The 23,077-nt window shown below is 40.0% G+C and overlaps 1 protein-coding gene across 2 annotated transcripts in view; it reads right to left on the bottom strand.

Moving 5' to 3' along the window:
• Positions 1-22,222, bottom strand: part of UBE4B (ubiquitination factor E4B) — a 40,143-nt gene extending 17,921 nt beyond the window's left edge. The window contains exons 1-11 of one of the 2 annotated variants that reach the window (XM_040533476.1): positions 21,998-22,222; positions 15,957-16,143; positions 11,840-11,975; positions 11,193-11,280; positions 9,369-9,513; positions 8,300-8,528; positions 7,436-7,846; positions 6,459-6,572; positions 2,820-2,961; positions 2,223-2,323; positions 1,327-1,441 (exon numbers count right to left, since the gene is read on the bottom strand). In XM_040533476.1, the coding sequence (XP_040389410.1) occupies positions 1,327-1,441; positions 2,223-2,323; positions 2,820-2,961; positions 6,459-6,572; positions 7,436-7,846; positions 8,300-8,528; positions 9,369-9,513; positions 11,193-11,280; positions 11,840-11,975; positions 15,957-16,143; positions 21,998-22,021 (1,692 nt within the window). In that variant the 5' untranslated portion in view covers positions 22,022-22,222. The remainder of the gene's footprint in view (positions 1-1,326; positions 1,442-2,222; positions 2,324-2,819; positions 2,962-6,458; positions 6,573-7,435; positions 7,847-8,299; positions 8,529-9,368; positions 9,514-11,192; positions 11,281-11,839; positions 11,976-15,956; positions 16,144-21,997) is intronic. The other variant, XM_040533475.1, reaches the window with a different exon arrangement.
• Between the last annotated feature and the right edge of the window lie 855 nt (positions 22,223-23,077).

Below are 23,077 nucleotides of genomic sequence, written 5' to 3'. Positions count from 1 at the left end.
TGAAATGCCTGCTCATTCCTCAAATACTGCAAGTTACACTACAGAAAAATTAAGATCTTCTCTCCAAATTTCCTTCAGTTATATCAGGGAACATTTCAATGCCTGAATGCACAGGAGTATCAATGCTAAAAAAACCACAACAGCTTTCAGCCAATTGTTTTGCTCAAAGCTCTGAAATAAGATCCATAAAATGGCATTTTTTTGGTACATGCTGAGAAAGTTATCTGGCCTGAATCTTCTCTGTAATCTGACGTAGCATAAATGATATATTGACTTCATGCCTGGGCATAACAGCTTACCCACACAAACTTCTTTCCAAGCGCTTTTATGTATCTTGCCTGATCACTTTCTAACTTGTTTCTACTTTGCAAACTAAATGACCCCAGAAATATCTATATTTAGATGTAAAGCTAATAGATACAAGCTGAATCAGAAAAAACAGTAATGTCAGCATGCCAACAGAATCAGGTGTTATTCCATTAAGTTTTCTGCACGTGGAAACCAGAAGGGGAAGCACACATTTCATACAAGATCACTGGAAACACCGTGTGCTTGTGTACGAGTGCGTTTGTTAATCACAGAAATGAGCACAAGTACTGTGGAAATCTCCAACAACTTGATAGCCAAGCTGGTATCAACTCATTTGCCTATACACTTGGGAAATCATATAGCTTTAATTTTTACATGTCATGGAAGTAAGTTGTTTTTGTGCTGGTAAATTTTAAGTGTGGTAGGAGTAAAGATAATAAGCAGTAATCACAGACTGTTATGAAAGAGGAAGTGACATCTCAGTGAACTACTCTGACACACAGTATAAGCTGATGTTTTTCAGTCATCTCCTCCATAAAATATAAAGACTTCATGAACTAGGATTTGCAAGGTGTTCTTAGCACCTTAGATATAAGCTATTACAGTTGCAAAGAATAGTAAAAATAGCAAGATAGCAGTCTTCTGTAATTATATATAGAACTATAATTTTTTTTATATCTTAGATATACATTTTTAAGATATTTTGCAGAGAAACAGACGGATGAAAACAAAATCAATCCTGTAATGTAGATCAGTAATGCAGACATATTCTGAGTAGCATACTTCAACATTTCATAAATGTGCGCTGCTTAAAACACATTTAATAAAGAGAATTACCAAATAAGTTGGTCGTCTTCACAAAACCATAAGTGAGTTACAAACTCCTTTCGTTTAACAGTTTGCTAGCCCTTGAAGTAATAGGTACAGAACTATGACATGCAGAATAAACTTTTGAAGAGACGCTCTCTTGGATACGGAAATCCTCCAATTTTTATTATTTTTTAACCTATGCCTTACCTGTTTGAACACCTCTTCATCCTGATAAGTTGTTCTCACCAATTCTTGGATGAAACCAAATGGGAGATTCCTACACAGCATATAGGGTACCAGCAAAGACTGCTGCTGCAATGACCTTTATTTATGTAAAAGAAATCCAAAACTATTGATTACTAGCAGAAAAAAAACCACAGTCATCACATTTAAGGATGTGCCAGAAAGTAGATCATCCATACGTAGACACCTGCTCTTTTCAGAAGTAACCAACCTTGCCTTCTCTAGTGTACTTGTGTAAAGATTATTCTCAAGCAGATGCTGCTGCCAACACCACACTTCAGTTTAATGAGTCTGGAAGAAAATAACGGCTTCTGTGTAGTAATCAGCTCTGCCTTCTACTCCTCTCTAATGAAAAGACCTTTTGTTAAGCTCAGCTAGTGAAAGAACATTTTTCGTTGTTTTACCAGCATTAAGAAAAAATTTAACATTAGTCTGTGCTGAATTAATACAGTCATTACTTTTAACTGCTCCTGAAGTTTCTGCAAAAATATCTTTGTCTTATTACATATACAGAACTTATTCCAGTGTCAACAGTGATTCACATAAAGACAAAACTAATCTCACAGCACAATGGATAAAAGGTACAGCTTGAAAGATAATCAAGTAGCTATCTATTTCACATCCCCCATTTAAACTGTTCCAATCAACCTGAACTGTTTTATATAAACACAATTTAAAAGCACCTAAATTGCTCTCCAATGTATTAATGGGAGCATTCAATAGCAAAAGAGTAAATTATTCTTCTGGCACATAAATGTATCCCGTTCCAAAAATTAGCCTTTTTTTTTTTAACCTAATCTTCAGAAGAAAATAAATCCCCAAACAGTCTAGCTTTCGTGATTAACATCAGCTGTATTTACCTTGGTTGTGTTAAGGATCCCTGTAGCACCAAAGCAGCATGTGAAATGCACTGTGATCGAATGTTGCTCAGTAACTGACTAACTGTCGGCTGGCTACACATCTGATAAAAAATAAGGTCATTTTAATACAAACTAAAAGTATTCAGATACAGAACAGGCAGAAAGTATGATAAACTTCTTACTTCATGTAGTATGAATGTAATATGCAAATTAAAATTTGTACTACTTCAGCTAAAAACTTACAGTTTATACTTAGAAAGTTGTGTTTTGTTTTGCTTTTTCACCTAGAAGCAAAGCTTAAAGGAAAATATACAAACCTGGTTGGGAGCTGGTCTCATGAAAGTATGTTTTACATAGAACAAATGCCAAGTAAACGCAGAAGATCCAAAGAGGAAAGACAGCTTCTAATAGAGTGCTTATTTTAGAGATGTAAAGCATATACAAGCTTCAGATATGATGATCTAACAAGTTAAAGAGTAAATCCAATCTGTTTCTACAAAGCCATCAAGAACGAACTACCCATTTCCACTAACTTTCCCCACTAAAGACTAAGAGTCTGCAACAGCACTGACATGATTTCAGTCTGCTCAAATATACCTTTGGTGCTTTTCTCTCCTCTATTCCAACTCGGTCAAAACACTCAATGAGGTAGTTCAGCATCTCTGTCTCCTTACAACTTTCAATGGTGAAGTGGTCGTTGCAGGAATCAGAAACGCTTGAGCTGCCAGAGCCTCCCATACTTTAAAAACACACACAAAAAGAAAAGAAACAGAGCATAAGATGCAGTTCTTCACTCTTGCACAATCTAATAATTAATGAGCTCTTGACTTCTTCTGTCAATTCTCTGAAGACTCCGCTCCATCACACACACGACCTTCTCAACAATTAATACCATTTCTGTGCCCTATACAAAGAGCTCTCCATTTAACAGTTTGTCCAACACACACAAAAAAAAATCCCTCAGCTGTACTGTAACGAGTAAAGAATTTGTTATCTTATTAAATATCTTAGAGATGGCAATAAGGTACAAGAAATTAATGGGAATCAGTAAGTCGTTACTATACAGCAACACTGAAAATGAACAGCCTTTATGTTGTACTTGATATCAACTATCTGAACTCCTAGGACATCAAGACACTTCTATGCAATGATGCAACCTCCGCACAGTTTCTGCAGAAATCTCTGTGTATATCACTCATGAAATTATAAATTTCACTAACTCTGTTAACACTAGCCAGCCCATGGAAAGCAAAAGTCTCCCGCTACAAAGAAGAGACCCCAGATTATAGATGAGGGCTACAGGCAATCATGCTATATACTCTAAGGAAGGAGAAAAAACAAAACAGGAGGGAACACATCCAAGCAACTGTTTCTTTTGACATTTCCACATTAAAGACTATTTAATTTCATCTCAGTTCATTTTAATTCCCTTATAGTAAAATAGGCCATTTCATTAAGTAGCACAGCTACAGGGGGAGAAAAAAGAAAACACTGATATTGTAAACATGAAAACTAAACCCAAAGACAAAACTATGCTTGAGACAAGTGACAAATTAAATAGGAGAACAGACCCCCAGACTCACAGTCCCAGATTTGTTATCTCAACAGAATTCTTCTCTATGTAACAGCTTAACAGAGCTAATTAAAAATGAAACCCTCATTTTACAGACAGGAATTAAGATATATTCACCTTATGTAGATAAAATACAAGGAAAATAAATAGCAATCATGTGGATGGTCTATTCCTATTCCTCATTGAAGAAATCAACGTGCGCAATCAGGGCGTATTTAAAAGGAAGATCAATTTAAAAGCCCAAAACCTTAAATTTGAAAATAAGAGTATTTTTCCTTAGATGCAGCTTTATAAAAATATGGTTAGAACTACAAACTGCATCAAAATTGGGATTTCCTACAAAACGTAATATATTTTCTGCTTTACAAAACTAATAGGTAAGGTTTGCAGTCCAACCAATGAATTGCATAAAGGTTATTACTTGTGAAGTATCTGGTAGCTGAGCATCTGAAGAAATGTAACTTCCAGGAGCAGTCTCTTTTGCAGAGAGAATTTGTTTTCAGTTATTCAATTGAAACTAATGCACGTAAAATGTAGCTCTGAGAAAATAGTACTAGGTTACCATGAAACCATGCATCTGTTCTCTGTTGTCTCTTATATGATTCTATGGTTCTAAGGAACAATGTCATGGTTCTTTGATTCTAAGAGGCAATAGAACCTCTTGGCTACTCACATTCAGCTTAAAAATTACTCCTTTAGGAATATCTATTTATTTACAAAATTACTATTTCTGTAGTTACTCATTCTGGTAATGATTTCACTGCACCAGTAACTGAAATTATTCCAATGCAGAGCTCATACATCCCCTACAAACATATTGAATGCCTTGGTATTTTCAGAATGCAGTTGCTGCGTAATTGTATAGTCACTGTGTTCATAATTTAACTAACATCTACTGCTGTAGAATGCCAGGACATAATATAGAAACCAAGATTCCAGAAGCATAGCAACCTCAGGAATCCTTACCAAAGGCCATGCAACTCAATCCAATATTTACATTAAATTGCTAACAGCAAAAGAATTAAACAAAACAATAGTGAAAAACAATCCTAAATTCCATGTACATGTACACACACAAAGGCCTAAACCTCTGCTATCGAGTTCCCTCTCCGCAATTTAGACTGGTATGGAAAAGAGGAGAGGCAACTGGAAGGTCTTCCAGTTAACTGACTTATCAGTAGTGTCCCAACATACCACAGGAACAGTCACAGACAGAAATACTAGTGGGGGGTGGGAAAAAGATTTGTCTCATACCAAGTCTTTTAGGGCATTCTTTAATATCCCAAGATACTTCCTAAAGTCTGCACCTAGCCAGTTTTAAAAGGCTTGAGCAATTAGCCTTCCCTGACTTGCTGTAACTGAAATACTTCAAAAAGGATTGGAAGTCCAAAAAAATTCTTTTCATCACATTTGTTCAACAGGAAAAATTTTTAAGCTGTCACTGGCTCTGTGTATTAGAATAAGACAACGTGGGCAGCCATAAGGCACCTCCAAAGTACTATCAATCGTAATCAGAAATCTGAACAATCATAGAAAATGTTCAAAATACTAGCAAGACTATAGAAGTATCACTTTTCAGAAAGTCTTCCTAAAATATATGGTTTTGTATATCACATTTACTCCCTTTCTCCAGTTTGGATTGATACAAGACAAATGGGCATTACTTTGGGAATTTTGGTGCATACGATGAAGCTGATGAATGTCAAATTTTAATGGGAAAAAAAAGAATCACCTGCACCAACAGAAAGAGAAAAAACACAAATCACCTGGATACGACAAACAACCTTGTAGGAGGGCTGCTCATTTTTTCACATCAAAAACTCACCCCTCATATGAAAACACTTCTGTACGTGCCAAGGCATTGCAATATTACTCTGCAATGGGATGTAAAACTAGAGATCCTACCCCACATTCACATTTCCAGAAGCTTTTTTTTTTTCTCCTTGGCACATCCAGTGTTCTGTAGGTTGTGTTATTTTTGCACAACTACCTGGCTAGCCTCCAGACAGAACTAATAACAATCCTCATTTTGTAGAGTGAAAGGTTTTTGCTATATGATTCCTAAGCCTGTTTCACAGAAAAATATTCTGCTCTTTTCTTCCCTCCATTCTTGTCTGTTTCAGCTACATCAGCTACTACTACCCACCACATCAAAACCAATCAGTCCCCAGCGGGTCCAACTTTCAGGTGTATTTTCTTTATAGGCTAGAGGAGAGATCCTCAGCTGTCAAACAGCAATCAATCTGAGACAAAACGACAGTGATTGCATCAACTGGCTATTTGCCACTATATTTTAATATTTGTCCTCATTTTCCAACTTTTTAATAGGAAAACATCAACTGGTTTTAAAATTACAGCCATGGGTGAATAATATTCCTTCTCATAGTCAACGAGGAGTTCAACTCAAGCATCGTTTCAGAAACCATGCTCATTAAACTTAAAAGGCAGCATGATTAACATTTCCTTTATCTTAGTCATCTCTTCAAAAAATAGCTGACTAACTAGCATTCATTATCCATGTTTATACACCATCTTAAGAACCATCCCAGTCAGCTGCTCGGCTTTACTCATTTCCCAAGTTACTCTGCAAAACACTTGACGCTGCACATACTGTTAGTGCCTAGGCAACCAGACATGCAGGTTACATTCTCTTTCTCCAATACCTGGACCCAAACTGGACACAAGAAAAATCATCATCTTCATTTTCTTCATCACTACTGTCCTCAGACACATCAGAAACGGCAAGGAAGAGGAGGGAGAAAGGGTTGTCGTATATACTACCACAACAGAAATGAAAAAGGCCATCAGATATTTTTTTTAAGCCGAAAATACACAACTTTTCTTTGCAAGTCTGCCAAAAAACATCTTCTCTAAACATGCAGACAACGGATAACCCAATGTTAGTAAAAACCAAGACTATACTAACATGCTCCATGGCACTATTACAAGTTATTCATGTATCCAAACACCACACAGTCACAAACCAAAAATTTAACAATTTCAGAGACCTCGTAAAGAATATGGCTGAAGTGGGAATATTTAGATATCACTGAACAGGATTACAGTTGTAAGCTACTGAGCTGTAAAGCAGTGGTTCCAAGACCTTGCCTTTCCATTTTTCCCCCCTGCAGGGAATGGGGATTCTAGGAGCAGCCAGAGAGAAAATGCAGCAGTACTTGGCCCAGCCTACAGAAACAGGCTAATCTGTATTTTAAATGTATGCACTAGGGAATCAAATCTAACACAGCCCAGCAAGTAACAGCTTTCATCAAATCGACTAAAGCCCTACTGAGAAAACTGCTTTCAAAGCAGGAGGTCTGCTTGGTTTACTATCCAGCAGTAGCAACTGAACAGAAAGCTAAGTTTAGCTGGGATGGATGTAAAAAGCAGAGAAAATCAAAACACTATTGCTACCTTTAAAGCAATAGCATACACCTCAAAATGCTCACAGAAGCAGCTTTAACATTTTGGCAAAGACGGCTTGTTAGCAAGTCAATGTATTAGTGCAAACCAAAATACAGAAATCATCTCTGGGTGAGTAGGGTGAGCTCGGCACAAACATAAGTTCTCCCAAATTGCAAGATCATGCCACACCCTGCACTGCACACATAAAACACACTCTTGTGTTCTTGTGAAATACCTAGAAGGAATCCTGCTCAGTAAAGACGAACGCCTGCGTGAGGTACTGGGTGAAGCAGTAAACAAAGGCGGACCCATTGTTGTGGGTCTCTGTCTGGATGCGGTGACTGGCATGGCTGGAGGGCTCGCAGCCATGACCGAAGGACTTGGTGAACTAGGCGGGATGGAAATATTCAAGGAACGCGGGACAGAAGAAGCTGAAAAGCCACCAGAATGGGCAACAGTGTATGGCCGGTACCTCGGAGAGGAAGGCTGCATCCAAGAAGGGCTTGTTGCTGTCAGGTGAGAGCTGACAGTAATGGAAGGCACAGAGGTGGTGGCAACTGAACTGGCTGGTGGGGTAAGAGATGAACCAGTCATTGGTACATAGCTTGTGAAATTGGTAGTAGGAGCTGGACTAGTCCCATAGAGACTAAACCAGTTACAGGGGAAAAAGAAAAAACAAAAAAGCAATGATTTAGGATATGAAGAAAACGGGTGAAGAAGATAAAATGAGCAGCAGATGCCCTTCCCCTTCTGTTGACTCTTCAGCTATAGCTCTGCAGCTCACACACATTAGTCCTTTTTATTCATGTTGAATAAAACTATGTCACAATCTACACGTTAAGAGCCACAGCCTTTGCTGATGTATGTTAGGAATACTTCTTGGATGAAATGACCTACATGGCTTTAATCTGTCAAATATGTTTCTAGCCACAGCAATGCAACAAAAAAGGGTGAGACTGCAGGGAGACATTCACATGAAAAAGAATGAAGAACTTTTAATATCACTTCTATTTATGGTTCTTGGGACATTTCTATGCCTCTCTAAGTCTACCAATCAATATTAAAGTGAAATCAATATTCAGTTATAATCAGAAGTCACCTGGATAATGAACTGGAACCAAAGGAGCCCACATTACAGAACATAGGGCTGGTTCCTGGGTTGGAGCCCGTGTTTAAAATTAGGCTTCTGTCAGGAGACCGGGCAGTTGCAGCAATTGGCTGTGATGTAGCTGTCAGACTGGCAAATGGGTTTTCATCCCTTGACTGGGTGGACATCATCAGCACTTCCATCAAAATCTGTCCGATCAAGTCTTTAAAATCTGAAAACACTGTAAAGAACAAAAGAGATTTAGTACCCTCATCTACTGTCTTCAACTACACATTATTCAGAGATCTCAACTAAAAAGGACAGTAATTTACATGTGTGAAAACAGAGCTGCTCTTGGCAAAAGCAACTAATGAAATTTACATTTATAAATATGCTAACTACGGTTCGGTCTATATTAACTAGCTTCTGAAATTACAACTACACAAGAATACGACTGTCATAGGAAGTACCGAAGATCATACATGACCTAATGCTGTTACTACTCATTAATACAGTTGCCTTGTCCGTCCCTCTCACATACTCCCACCCTGACGCTGCATGGGCAAAGGTACATCATAGAACAAAGAAAAACAACACAAAACAACACAATCTACACATGCCTACATATGAAAACAAGTTTCATTCTGGCCATATCTTACAGCTGACAAAATATGAATTATATAAAATAATCAGAAATTGTTAGCTTATCAAATGAACTGTTAAATTTCTATAAATGTCAGTTATGATTCAAGATAACCTATTAAGTCAGTAAAAGTTTTCTGAAAAAAATTCAACAGCATGACAGTATCAGCATAGTAGTCTCTCAACAGAAGAAATAACTAGCAAAATCATAGCAATTGACTACAAGAACTATGACCAAGCTGTCCCATGTTTCTTCTTGGGAATTCCATTTCCTGGTACAACTGCTGACTGCAGATGCACTTTCCTCCTACCCTTGAAATCAAACAAAGACTGCAAGTAGGTGGCTCACAGCAAAAATACAAAAAGCTAAAGATAAGGGGAGGAAATATGCCACTCAACTGAAACCACCTCTAACAATAACAACAGCTTGGATTCCTACCTTCTTTTGGGTTCTGCTTAAACTGGGCAGAGAGGGAATTCAGGAATATAACATCTCTGTCTCGGTCCTTCCAAGAGACTCTGAAGATCTTACAGACCAGCTGTAAAGCTTGCTCCTCAGATACTTCAGACCCAGACAGAGGTTCCTTGGTTAGAGAGGGAGAAAAGAAGTTAACTTATTTACATTGATTACAACCGTACTGGTCAAGTCACAATTTTATCAGATGTAAGTCTTCTTTTAATAGCTTCAGACTAACTCTCAATGGAAGATTTGGCATATTTATGAAGGAATGCAGATATCTGTCAGTTTAGAGAAAAAAGGAAAGATGAAGCAGAACAGATGTAGCAGAAATACACTAAACCAGCAGGAAGCAAATTTCCCAAGCACATTAAAAAATGGTATAATAAGAATGCTGATAACCAGACAAGAAAACATTTTGCTCATAAGTGATGACCACACTGCCTATTCACTTACTCATTTGGAGACACCAAAAAGTTAAGAGGAATTGAGCCAAGTGTGCAAAGCTTCACTTGACTCTCCGCTGAGCCTCCCCCTTTCAAGACTGTCCTTGATTCCAAGCTATTTATTTCACAGTAGCACAATGCAAGCTGTCCAGCTGCCCTGTTTGCAGCTAGGAATTGACTGGAAAGGATTCTGCAGCAGGGTTATTGCTAGATGGCTTTAAGCCAGGCTTTTACCAACTGAGCTTATTACTGACAGTGCAGGAATAAACAAAGGCATCTAATGAGCGCTGCAAGAATTGTAGAAAATTCTCTCCACCACGCTGATGTCCCATTTCTTTGTGGTTTTATTTCACAAGGGCCTTAAAATCCAATGACAAAGAGGACTATCTCAAAAGTGAATTAAAGCTTTGTACATGCTTTCTTCCTTTTTCCATTTTAAATGGTTTTACCTCCTGTGTAATCCTTGATAGCTAACTATTCTTATTTACTTTCATATAATATCATTAAGAACAAAATCTTATTACATAGCATTATTTCAGCTTACATAACATTTGAAGCGGCACTTAGTCGACTTCTAAAAGCTACACAAATAATCTGCAACATATTCTTCAAAAGTATCTTAAAAAGTGTTTCTTCTTAATATTGCATATTAAAAAAAATAGATCTGGACAATAATAGGTCGCTGTTGCAGGATACATAACAAAGTATTTTTCTTCAGAGTTTTCAGAAATCATTCATAATCCTATTTCTGAGAAAATCCAAACACAGCTTAGAGATTTGGAGGTTGTTTCTTTTTTTCTTCAGGCAAATTTCAATGAGGAACAGTGAAGAAGTTTTTCCACAGGTGACATCTGAAAGCTAGTTCCATCCGCTCAAAAGGAAGTGTTCAAAACAGGGAGATAGCTGAACTCTCTGCAAGCTAATGTTCTGCATCAGTCCTCCATCCTAAACCCCTTGCTCCTGTTTCAATTCCACTATTTGGGACACTTACCTGCACACAGTTCTAGTAGGAAAGTTTCTCCAAAAAACAATGTTGTCCATTTTGAGAAAGAAGAAAACACCTGGCAAACATCAGGAATATTACAGATGGCAAAGCTGTAGCCATGTAAGGTTATGCCAGTAAGAGAAAACTTAGCAGTAGAAAAAAAGGCAGAATTTATCAAGTCTGAGGTGAAGTCTTCATAAAATAAACAAAGTTTTACATAAGAGAAGCATGTGCTACATTGAAAAAAATGAAAAACCAACACTGCTAACTGCAAATTGCATGATTTGAACAGGTATGCCATGAAATCCTGAAGCTTGATGTTGCAATAACCTACATATGTAGTATGGAAGAGAACAGCCAACATAATGGGCTAACCTTATCTGTCAGACTCCTCTTCTCTCTGCGATCATTCTCATCAACCTCCATGTTTTCAATTCCTGAATCCACATCTACCTGGGACATGCTGTAAGTGGAAATAAGAGGAAAAAGTCCATTAACTTGCAGAAAGCTGCAGACAGCCCTCTGTATGATGCTGACCAAAGGTACATCACCGTAAGCAGCCAAGAAAGAACCAATGCAACAGCAGTAGACACGTGCATGAACAGCAACTAAAAGTCACTAGTTGATGAATGCTTCTCATGTTACATTTATTTTGAATTCAAGAAACACAATGTTAAATTTCTTCAGCAGGCAATACAACCACATCGCTATCACATTCCATAATCTTTTCTTTTTTAAATAGAATAATTGAATCATCCCCAACAGACATGCTCATCATTTAATGTCTGAGATGATGCTTTGTCTTTTATCATTTTAGGTAAGGAATTACCATCAAAGACAGACTAGAAAAAGCATTACGATGGTCTAAACAGTGTGTCATGTTTAAGCATTTAAACCTATTGTATTAACATGGCTGAAAGTGAGAAACAGCAGAATATTTTCCTGTGTAAGTAGTTTTGATGATTAGCACAGTGCGACGTTTTCTGACTTACACAAACTGCTTTCTTTATTATTATTTTTACCTTTTCTCACAGGAGACACTATCGATATCCATGCTCTGAGACCGAGAGAGAGATTGAGATTGTGTTTCAAGGCTGTTAGATGGAGAACTGCTGAGTGAACTCACTCCTTCGCTGCTCTGGCTTCGGTGGGCTACTCCTAAAGAAAAGGCACCACCAAGATTACTACTACGGAGATGAGAAGGCACTACACAATTACTTGAATGGAAAGGGAGAGGAAATACTGTTCTTCAGTACAACTGTTAAGCATTCTTAGTAATGTATTAGGAAATAAACATTAATAATAATCACATTTGACTAAAGATAATGACATTTTCTACCTCCCTTTGCAGCAGCAATATAGTAATGCTTACCTGCATTATAACACAGAACAGAATTAAATTTGCATCCATGAGTGCTCAGAGACTCACTCCCATAATAAAAAGTACTGGCAAACTGTCTGGACTTAAAATCTGATATGGTCTAGCTAAGTGAATGATGTCAGGCTTGAGAAATACTTAAACTTGACTCCATCACAGTTAATGAATTAGCATGGACTTATAACAATGTTAAAAAAAACAATAACCTTTCACTCATGTGCATCCTTCTTTTTCCAGTCTCATCAGGTGAGAAGTGAACATCAAATCCATATACTAAAACACAACATACATGGGACACATAAAGGTGGCCACTGAAGAGCAAGTCTGCTTTTAGTGCGATTTTGAAACAGGGGTTAATTTAAAAAAAAATCCATGCAGATGTTAAAAATGAAGTTAAAAAAATCCAGCTAGTTTAAAAGAACATCATTGAAACAGTTTGCTGAAGAACAACTGGGTATTCAGCACTGGAAGTAGGAAAAGTTTCTTCATTGTACCACTCTGAAACTCCTGTTCCACTTCCCTGTGCATAAAAACAGTTTATATTTAACTCCTCCTTATTGAAGTTGGAAATTAGTCAGTATCCAGAAAACACAGAGATCTTCATATAAAAAGTGGAAAAAAGCATGAGGTCAAATTAATTTGCACTGGTATTCAGAAAATAATTGAACCAGCAGATTATCCAAACAGCCACCTTCTGTAGCTGAAGACACCTAAGATCACCTTGCTGGAATGCATAAGTAACTTGTGCCCACCACAAAATACTCTGACTTACAATTTTACTCCATTTTGTCCAAAGCTTCTATGTTTTGCTCAGTATCTTTCAGGCTCTAACTGGGTATTATCACTCATTCACAAACAACATTCAAACAACATTCTGGACTACTTTTGTTTTTCCCCTATGAAAGGAGAAGATCCTTCAAGAAAGTTACATTTTGCTTAAGCACCTATTTACCCATGTTAAATGTCTACAAAAGATTTCACCCAGGAAGCAGGAAAATGTCAAGGAAAGCTGTCCATTTAGAACCGGTGTTTCTATCACCTCCAGCCCCGGGATTGCAGGGATGGCTATTACAGCTCTGACACTGCAAGTCCTTACAGGAGGCTCAGACCCAAACCCCAGCACAGTCTCTGCCCCAAATCCAAGGATACAGAAACACCCAACGCAGCCTCTGAACTAAGTTGCTCAGGTCAGCCAGGTTAAATCTATATAAAGGCAACTTTCAAAAGCAGAACTTCAATGATGCAGTTTCTCCACAGGCAGCACCTAGCAGAAACACTATCCATGGCAGGGGATGGCTGGCTTCAGGAGGGTATTCCAGCACGTCTCTGATTTAAGATATCCCAGTGACAGCCTGGTTCTCTTTCAGTACATCAGTTATAAAGATGCAGTCTTGCTTGAGTCACGCCAAGGCACAATCCTTCCACCTCCTCCTTCTTCCCAACTCGGTGGATAAGGGGACTAGAGCAAACATGGCTTATCGTGGCGAAGAGCACACTGTCCTACGTTCTCTTGGGGTCTTTCTCCCACCCTCCTTCTGCCAGGTAAATGTACTTTAGCCGCTGTACTGCAGCGGTCATTAACCGGCCTCTTTAAGCACAACAGCATGCAGGGACTTGTAAAAGTTATGAAGACCACACACCCAGTATGCGTGACTGTCCATGATACATTATTTTTAGGCTCTCCAAAATATTTTTGAAGTGCACACAAAATAAACGATCACACTTTCCATGAAACCGATGTATGAGTCTGATCTCATCCTGACATGCTACTCCTTACAAAAACAGATGCTTACAAGGACATTATTCTGACGGGGCTGCTTTCTGTACATCCAAATCAATTTAAATCCTCTGCAGTCATTTCAGTCTACTGCTGCAAAGGAACTCCTGCAAACCACACAGCATTAGCCGAGTCCTCGTTTATGCTAAACAAATACAGCAGATAATCCGTTGTCAAGACTTTTTCGTGATTTATTCCCCAATTTAACCATATCCCTTATCCTGATGAAAAAAAAAATCACGCCTTATTAAATTGCTGCTACGACTGGAACTCTAGGAAACAAACACTAGACTGACTAGATACCTTCTGTTGCTGGTGATCAAACAGTCTAGTCTGTGTATTTAGCAACTGTCCAGTGCAGATGGATGAACTCGTTAAACAAAAGTCTCTAAGGTCTTAACCGTAAGACCACTTTAAACCACAACAAACCTGTCTGCCAATGTATGAACATTTCTACCCTCAGGTAAGTGTTTCCACATGTCCTGTTCTGTTGGCATTTGTGTTCATACAGTTGTGCACTCAGATGGATCAGGACTTCATCTGTTCAAAAACTAGCCATTATTTTTTTTGTGGGTTAGTTTCCACCTGGATTAAGTCCACAATCCACCTCACCACAGAGTTGCTACTGACAGCAGAGGGAGAGGCAGAGAGAAACACTCCTTTCACCAAGGGCCAGACCTAAGAGGGATTAAAATAGTCATGTAACCACAGGCTGAGTGAACGCAGCAAGTGAACTCTGCACTATTCGTAAAATAAATAAGTGAAATAAAATACACCTTTGCTTCTGGGTTGCTGTGTATAATCATGAGGACAATATGCAGTGTTAAATTCCAACTGCAATGAGCTTTGCTCAGGAAATGCTTTTGGTAGCTTTTCTCTGGCCTGCCCTGGATAAAAGACAACAAAATAAGCAGAAAGCAGTGCCTTCCAGATATCTCAGAGCAGCACTGTAAATAATTCATTTACAAGCTACCAGAAGACTAGACATCTCAATTTATTGTTCTTGCCAAAGCAAAAAACATAACATTTCAGAAAGCAAATATATTAGGATTTCTGCATGCTTACCAAGGATCATCAGAAAATTATTTCTATCAAATTATTAGAATCCATACTGAAAACCTGCTTAAAACAATCTTGACATATTTCTTGTGAGATTGATTTTAACACAAAACACACCAAACAAGTTTGCAGATGAGAACACCTTATTGCAGAAACATGCCAATTTGTTTTGATTTCCAAGATACACAATTGTAAATCCAAATATGTTAGGTCAAAAGTGGCATTATATATGAGAACAGAGTCTTGACCTCTCTACAGAGACTCTCCCAACTTTCCGTGCTTTCTACATTGTCTGACTTTAATAGATCAAGAACTATTCATATGTTCTAATAGCCATTCATAAATATGCTACTTGTACCCACTGCAGTAAAAACTGGAACTGTCAGAACCTTTAGTTTTTCAAAAACATTGAAAAGTAACACAAACGAGAAAGTAAATAATTAATTCTTACGTTGATAATGCAAAGTCACAGCCTACTACATTTTATTATGCCAAACACCAGTAATTAAAGATCAGAAATGAACTTGGGACTCATTGTTAAAACGTATGTAGGAGCCAAACATTAAAAACTGTGTTGCAAGACTGGAAAGCTTTTTTCATTTCTCGTTGGTAGACGGGCATTCTTTCTGTAATATTCCTCAGCTTAAAACTGTATTACAAACTTCAGCAATCTTCAGTAAGATTTTAAATACCATCGTTAGTTTACTGATACCTGGAAAATAATTGTATCTAACCACTTATTTTTTGGAAAATTAAAACCGAAGTACCTTCAGTCACTATTTTAGAATGTTTCTTTCTGAAAATTATTTTTAGTAACAGCAGAAAGAACACCAACAATAGCATTCACGCTTTCAACATAACAAGTCGCATAACAACCTTCAGCACACGTGTAATAATAACTGTTGTCACTCAGACATCAACCTACCTGATGCACCAATTGGAGAGGTAGCTGGGGTCATGCTATGGACATTTAGGCCTAGACTATGGGATGGCCCCGGGGCTGGTGCTACTGCAGGTGGTCCAGGCGGGGTCTCTCTCTGCGGTGACGTAAGGGGTGTAGTCGGCTGGGAAGATGGTCCGCCTGCCAACCGAGCAAGGCGCCTTCGACGGATCTGCACAAAGGAAATCAAACAACACAAATGCACAAATTCATTTGCACGTGCATACACACGTACACCCCACTATCTCCTCCTCTGCGCCTCCCACATGATACGGGTATTTATTCCTGCAACACTGCAAACAGGGCAGCTTTACCTGATAACCTACCACCTGTAGCTGAGTCTTATTGCCATTCTTTGCTCTGTGTGACAATATTAAAGTACCTCTGATGTTTATTTTGAACGTATGTATTTGCTGCCTTGGAAAACCATCTGCACTGAGAATTTGTCCTTCAAACAGTTGTGTAAGACAAGTTTAACATTTACTATTCGGCTATTTCAAAACCTCTAACACACCTCCTGCTTTATTTTGGCATTTGATTAAACAAACGGCATTAATCTGATAAAAAGAATAATATGAACATGACCTTTGCCTTAATTTCACAGCACGTAATACTAATAAAAACTTCTGCTTAAGAAGATCCAACAGAATGTTATTAAAAAAACATTATCCAATACCATGTGAAACATCTGCAACGCTGAAAATCTACAAGGCATCTGCTGGACAGAAGCATCTCAAGTAGTAAATGAAGACAGTAAATAACATCCTCTCATCATCTGGAGAGGCTGAACAGAACAGAATTAAAAAAATCAGTTTTTGCATGTTACTAATAGGGTGTAGAAGCATCTGTATTAAAAATCTAACTTCAGTATACTATTGTGAACCTATTTATTAAAATTAATCTGTGACTGCATAGCACTAATATGATGCATGAGATACAAATGGACAGAACAACTTAAAGAACCTGTAACTTACAACCATGAAGCTTGAAGCATAAATGAAAAAAAAAAATTATACAGGCTGCCTCAGAGGATCTAATACAAAAGCTTCAACTAGAGATAAATAAAAACATCATATTTGAGGGTGCCCACACCCTGCAAAGCTAAGCCATTCATTTTATTCCCTATTTGTGTTACGATGCCTGAGCGCTGAATGCAATATATCAGTTTTCATCTCTGCTCATAATCCCAAAGAACTGCCAAGCAAGTGAAAGAGTGAACAAAAGATTTGTGTCAAGTCAATGTCTATGCCACATCGCTGTAGTCATTTAATGGTCTGTGAAATCTACCCCAAAAGGAAGAAGAACAGATCAAATTAAATCAGACTTCAAAAACTGTGGGAAAACAGTGTCTGGAACAACATCTCTACCATGAGTGCTGTCACCACATGAGTATGGAGGGCAGCTACAAAATAAATCCTTTTTTGTTGTTGTTGCTCTTAATACATTTTAATCATAGCGTTTTTCTATTTAACTCCTCCTCCTCGTTGAGCAAAACAGGAGAGCTTATTATTGCATAAACAGTTTAGTTTTGCCACAAGTAGAAGCCATACATACTAGTGTCTCTCAAAAACAAATGTAAAAAGTTATCTCAATTTCTCTCCACAATTGTTATCTGGAAGAAAAAAAAAACACCAAAGAATTCTCACTCCTCAGAGGCATACCTGAGAACATGTCAGCCACACATCCCCATACCTATTTTCCCTATTGCTGAGTCCAAATGAGTTGTACCTAGCTAACAAAGCTGTGCTAAAATATAAAAAGTTAAACAACCTGAATTGAAATCTAATTAGGGGGCTGAATTAAAGTTTTAAAAGCTGTTTCTTCATCATTCACCTAATCCATAACAGTGTTTTTCAGACAGAGGAAGAGCAAGCAGGAATAGAGGGGGGGAAAATAATAAGATGCACAAACGCCCCCTATATATGCACACAACCCTCCCCCCCCCATATATGCAGAAGTGGCTGAAGGAGAAAAATGGAGTAATTATGCAGAGATCAAGAAATATAAATGTGATGTGAAACTCTTTTAAGTGTTGATATTCTTTCTTGCTAACCATTTCCCTTCTAACATCAGAATTAGAACTGTAGGAGGAGAAAGGGGAACAGGCAAATATATTCAAATGTTAATATTCATCAACTTATTTATCATTTATTCTCAAATACAGTCAAACCTTGATTACTCAAACAAGCTCATATCCCTCACAAGGTATAATTTGCACAAATCCTCTTCATCATCTCCCAGCTTCAAGCAAATAATTGAGGTCCTTTGTGCCACTCAACATTTCTTCATCTACAGAGCTGGAGTAGATCAACACCAAAGTTACGTCAATACCAGCTGCAATCAATGCTTTTGAAACAGGACACTGAGTCGGACCTTTTGCTGTTTGTTTGTCACTCCGAGTCCACCAAGCAAGCACCTATCTTCCTTACGGAGCTACACTGCAGATTGTAAACTGCCCTGAAGAAACTCTGAAAAACGGCAGAGGTAACAGAGGAACCTGCATAGACACTGAGATGCTTTTAGATAAGATACTGCAATTAAAGCAATACAAGATTTTCCCTACCCGTTTAAGGATGACAGACCAATTATACTTACCCTTCCTACTGCTGAACAAATTAACATAAAAATATAAATACATTCTGAATATTTTTACACTGAAAGAGACAGATTTCATGAAGGAGGTTACATCTAACGATGGTTAAAAAAACAGATTCGGTTCCTAGATACCCAGAGTTACCATATTCCTCCAGGTTTACATAATATTTTCAAGGAAATCTGAAATTTGATTTGAAGATTAGAGACTTCAGTAAGAGAGGAAAAAAAAGGGGACTGAGAAACAAAGATATGATGCTCGAACGGGAAATCCGCAGGCTGAAACAGAGGTCTGAGAAGACAGCGTAAAACCAGTGCACACCTTCTACCCAATTAAGACACTTGGGCCTGGAGACTGAGCAGCATCGAGATGGGGGAAGGAAGAGATAATTTCTGCTCGGGGCACAACGTGGGGACTTGGAAGATGTAGCGTGTTTGTACGGTACTACGCCCAAGCGAGGCCCCGACCTCCTGCCTCCTCACAACAGAAAGACCATACGCTAGAATTGCGGGTTCAAAGTCAGTGACCTGGTTTCATTTCGGGTTACATGACTATCCACATCACCACGAAGTAACACATGTTTTTTTTATATTAAATATTTTGTTAGGGACATTTCGGGTACCTCGGTAATACCCAACCCTTGAGTTCAGCAATAACTACTTGCAATAGCGACCTATGACAGGCTGTTACACGTCGTTAGGTTACCTAATAATGACAAGTTATTTGGGACCCATTACTACATGGGCATTCTTTGTTCCATAGCCTACCTTCCCTACAGAGAACAACTCCGTAATATACGCTTTAAAGGGTTAATGAAAAAATCTAATTGGTTGAATGGAAATGGGACATTGTTTTTTTAATTAGTACTGTTGTTGCTGGACACATCTGGACTGTGTCTCAGGATAATATCTTTCAGAAATGCATTTTGGATCTTACTGGACTTATAAACAACTCTTAGCTGGGCACACTACAACAAAGATGTTAAAATAGTACCCTGCTAAAGACATTTAACCAATAATTCAATTACACAGCAGACCAGTAAAGACACAAGCGAGAAGACTGGTCCCTCAGGTTCACGTACCCTGTTTATATAAAATTTCCTGAGTCAACAACTGTTTCAGTAGCAACTGCTCAGTGAGATTTTAAGGAGAATTTTTATCCTTCCACAAGCACAGAAGAGTTCCAAATTTGTAAAATAAGAGTTAATTTAAATGGATACCTTTATTTCCTTGCATCCTTTACAGCCTGTTAAAAGAGTTTAAGGAATGCTTCCCTTTCTGGGGATGCTGGTCATGGTCTACACTCAGAAAGCACAATGCTAAACTACTCAAAAATCATATGTAGATAGTAAAAGATGCTAAGTTCACATCATTCTTTCCCACTTTATGCCATGCTTGGTTTCCTTTAGCTTTTTTCTATGCAGTCCCTATTCTCATTACATTATTTATCACTCATGTTAAATTTCATACACAGAAAAGGAATTTTCTCCCTGTCTAAAGATTTAAGTATGGTCTGTAGTGAAAGACAACTTTACTGCTTTAATAAAGTAAACACCAAAAAAAATTTCAGTGAGAGAAAAAGCAGTGGGAAGTATCTGCTTGAAGTTATAACACATTCTATAATCCCAAAGCCATTAATCAATTGAATCTCATCTCTCCTCTTTTAAAGTTAAAATCTGTTAACGTTACACTTAATTATGTTTCAATATAGGGATATAATCAACTTAAGTGTTTCTTCCCCTTCAGCTAATGCCAGATAAGAAGTTTTTTAGATAGAAGTCGCATATAAGATAGAAACATTTCTATTTTAGAAGGCTTTTTCTATGCAGTTCAACTCTGATGCAGGATCCACTGCATCAAGTAACAGTAAATGGTGATGTGGTATTAAAATTGTCGTGACTCTGTCTTTTCAATGAGGGGTCCATTAACAATAAAAAGCGACAGCACGACTCTCTTAAAATGCTACAAGATTAAGCTTGTCTCAAGCCATCACCTAAAAGATGAATCAGTTCTGGTCCTAGATGAATTGCACTAGAAGGACATGGGAAAACTCCAAGTCACTTGGGACAAACATTTTGCCAGAATAGGTGCATGACTCCCTACCAGAGAGCTCATTTTCTGCAACCTCAGTTCATAATGCAGCATTCTGAATGATGTCAGAGACTTGCAGAAGCAGTGACACAAACAAGCTTACACAGATTAAACAAGTCCGAAACCATAAAACACCTCATAATCAAGATGCAGTTTACAGGAATGATCAGAAGGATCACAGGTAAACAAAGTACTCATAAAATACAGCTATAAAATGAGAGATCCCTTTTGACGGCAGAAATGACAACACTAGCATCCTACCCCACTCTCCCCACCATCGGAACTGGGCTCCTTTTCTCAGTGCTTCCCTAGCATATAAGGACCTCACCAAATAAACAGCATGAAGCATTTCCTCCCAGTTCCTGCTGCAACATAGCAGGATTGCTAAATCATGAGGCACAACATAATCAAAACATCTCAACTTGTTGGAATACAAACCTGAGTGATGGCAGTGGTCACCTTGAGCTACAATCCAGCCATAACACATGGTACAGCACAAAAATAACTTCTTTTGATCTTCTCTGGAGTACAAGTATAGCAAGAAGCCTAGGCTGTAGCTGGTCTGATAACCATGCATTACATACAACACACTTTGATGTAAACCCATATTTTAAGGAGGTGAGAGAAGAGTTGAAGATGCACATGAATTGGGCCGCATAGGGGGAAACTCCCTACATCCTGATCAACACCATGGCAGAATTCATTTGAGAGTCCATCAACATATACGCAAGGTATAAGATCTTAGTCTACACTAAAAAAAGGGGGTGGGGGCACCCTTTTAAGGAAAGAAACTGGAAATAGTTTCATGTCTGATGCTGATCACAACACCTATGACTTTGAAGTGAAAGAATGAGAGGTTAAATTGAAAAAGGGCAAATCAGAAGGAAGCCTCAGAAGACTGGCAAGCCTGTTTCAAGGCGAAACTGTATTCAATATAAGACCCCCACACACACCTTGCTTTTCAGCAAAGACCCCGAGAAAGCAATATTTTTAGCGTTGACTACATAAAAGATAGCGTATGTGTAATCATTTTTAAAATCACAGGCAGCAGACGCACGCAACGCCCGTAGCTCAGCACAAAGACATCCTCCCGATGAAGGCAGGCGGAAGGCGGAGGACAGGCAGCGGGCAGCAGAGCAGCAGCCCGACCCCATCCACAAGCCGGGGGGGCCCCGGACACGGGGAGGAGGCAGGGGGCAAAGGCACGGGGCTCCTGGCAGCACCCTCCGGGCACCGATCCCACCGGGATCTCCACGACAGGAGCCGGGAAGAGCCAGCGGGGCTGCCCGAAGGGGAGCGAAACCCACCCTCCCCACAGCCCCCCTCCCCGGTCTCAGCCTCACCTCGTCCGCGCTCAGCTCCTCCATCGCCTTCCTCTTAATGGTGACTGCACCGAGGGTGCTTTCCTCCGCCCCGCCGCAGGGCAGCTCCGGGGGAGCGCTCTGCCGCCGCCGCCTCTGCCCCCCGGGCCGCCTCACAAGGGCATCGCCGGGGCGGCCTCGCCTCGCTCCTCGCCTCGCCCGCCCGCAGCCCGCCCCAAAGCAGCCGCCGCCGCTGCCGCAGCCCCCGGCCCGCTCCCCCGCTGCTCGGCTGCTGCCGCCGCCGCCGGCCCAGGGGGAGCCGCCGCCGCTGCCGCCCCCCGCCCGCGCCCCTCAGCCCCGGCCCCCGCCCGCGCCGCGGCCGCAGCCCCGCGCAGGGATTATTAATCAAAACAACAGGGCGGCGGCCGCCATCTTGCGGCGGGATCACGTGAGGCCGCCGAGGGCAGCGGGCATGCCGGGCCCCGCGCGGCGCCGGCCAATGGCAGGGCCGGGAGGAGGCGGCGGGGAGCGCGGGGAGAGCGGGAGGGGCGGGGCCAAGCGGCGGCGAGTCGTGGCGGGCAGGGAGGGAGGGGAGGGGCCCGGCGGCGCCATGGCAACGGGGGGGCGAGGGCGGTGCTGAGGGGTAGCGGCCGGGAGGGGTGGGCATGAGGTAGGAATGAGGGGCAGGGGGGAGATGTCCGCCTGCAGGGGCGTCGCCGCTCGCCCACAGGACGGAGCAGCCCCAGAGGGGCGTGGGGAGCCGCCGGCTGTGGTGGCCCCGACCTCCAGTTGTGGGTCCCTTTGTGCCCCGCTCCTTGAAGACCCCGTCATGGGTTAGCCCGCCCCGCGCCTTGAAGGGCTTAGCCCGCTTCTCCGTGACCCATAATTAAGCTTTTTGTCTAATCGTCACATTCGGTGTGATATCCCAAGGGAAAGCTGAAGTGCTGAGCACTCAATACTGGGCCTTACCCCTAACTCTTGTTTGAACCTGATGTATGTTTTTCCCCTTCCTGTGGAAAAACATCTAGACATCTGCATCTAGTCATAGAATCACAGAATCATGCAGGTTGGAAAAGACTTCTAAGATCATCTAGTCCAACCTTTAACCTAGTGCTGAAGTCC

Source organism: Cygnus olor, chromosome 21 (assembly GCF_009769625.2).
Source record: "Cygnus olor isolate bCygOlo1 chromosome 21, bCygOlo1.pri.v2, whole genome shotgun sequence".
NCBI lineage: Eukaryota > Metazoa > Chordata > Aves > Anseriformes > Anatidae > Cygnus > Cygnus olor.
This window is presented reverse-complemented; position numbering and strand designations above follow the sequence as displayed.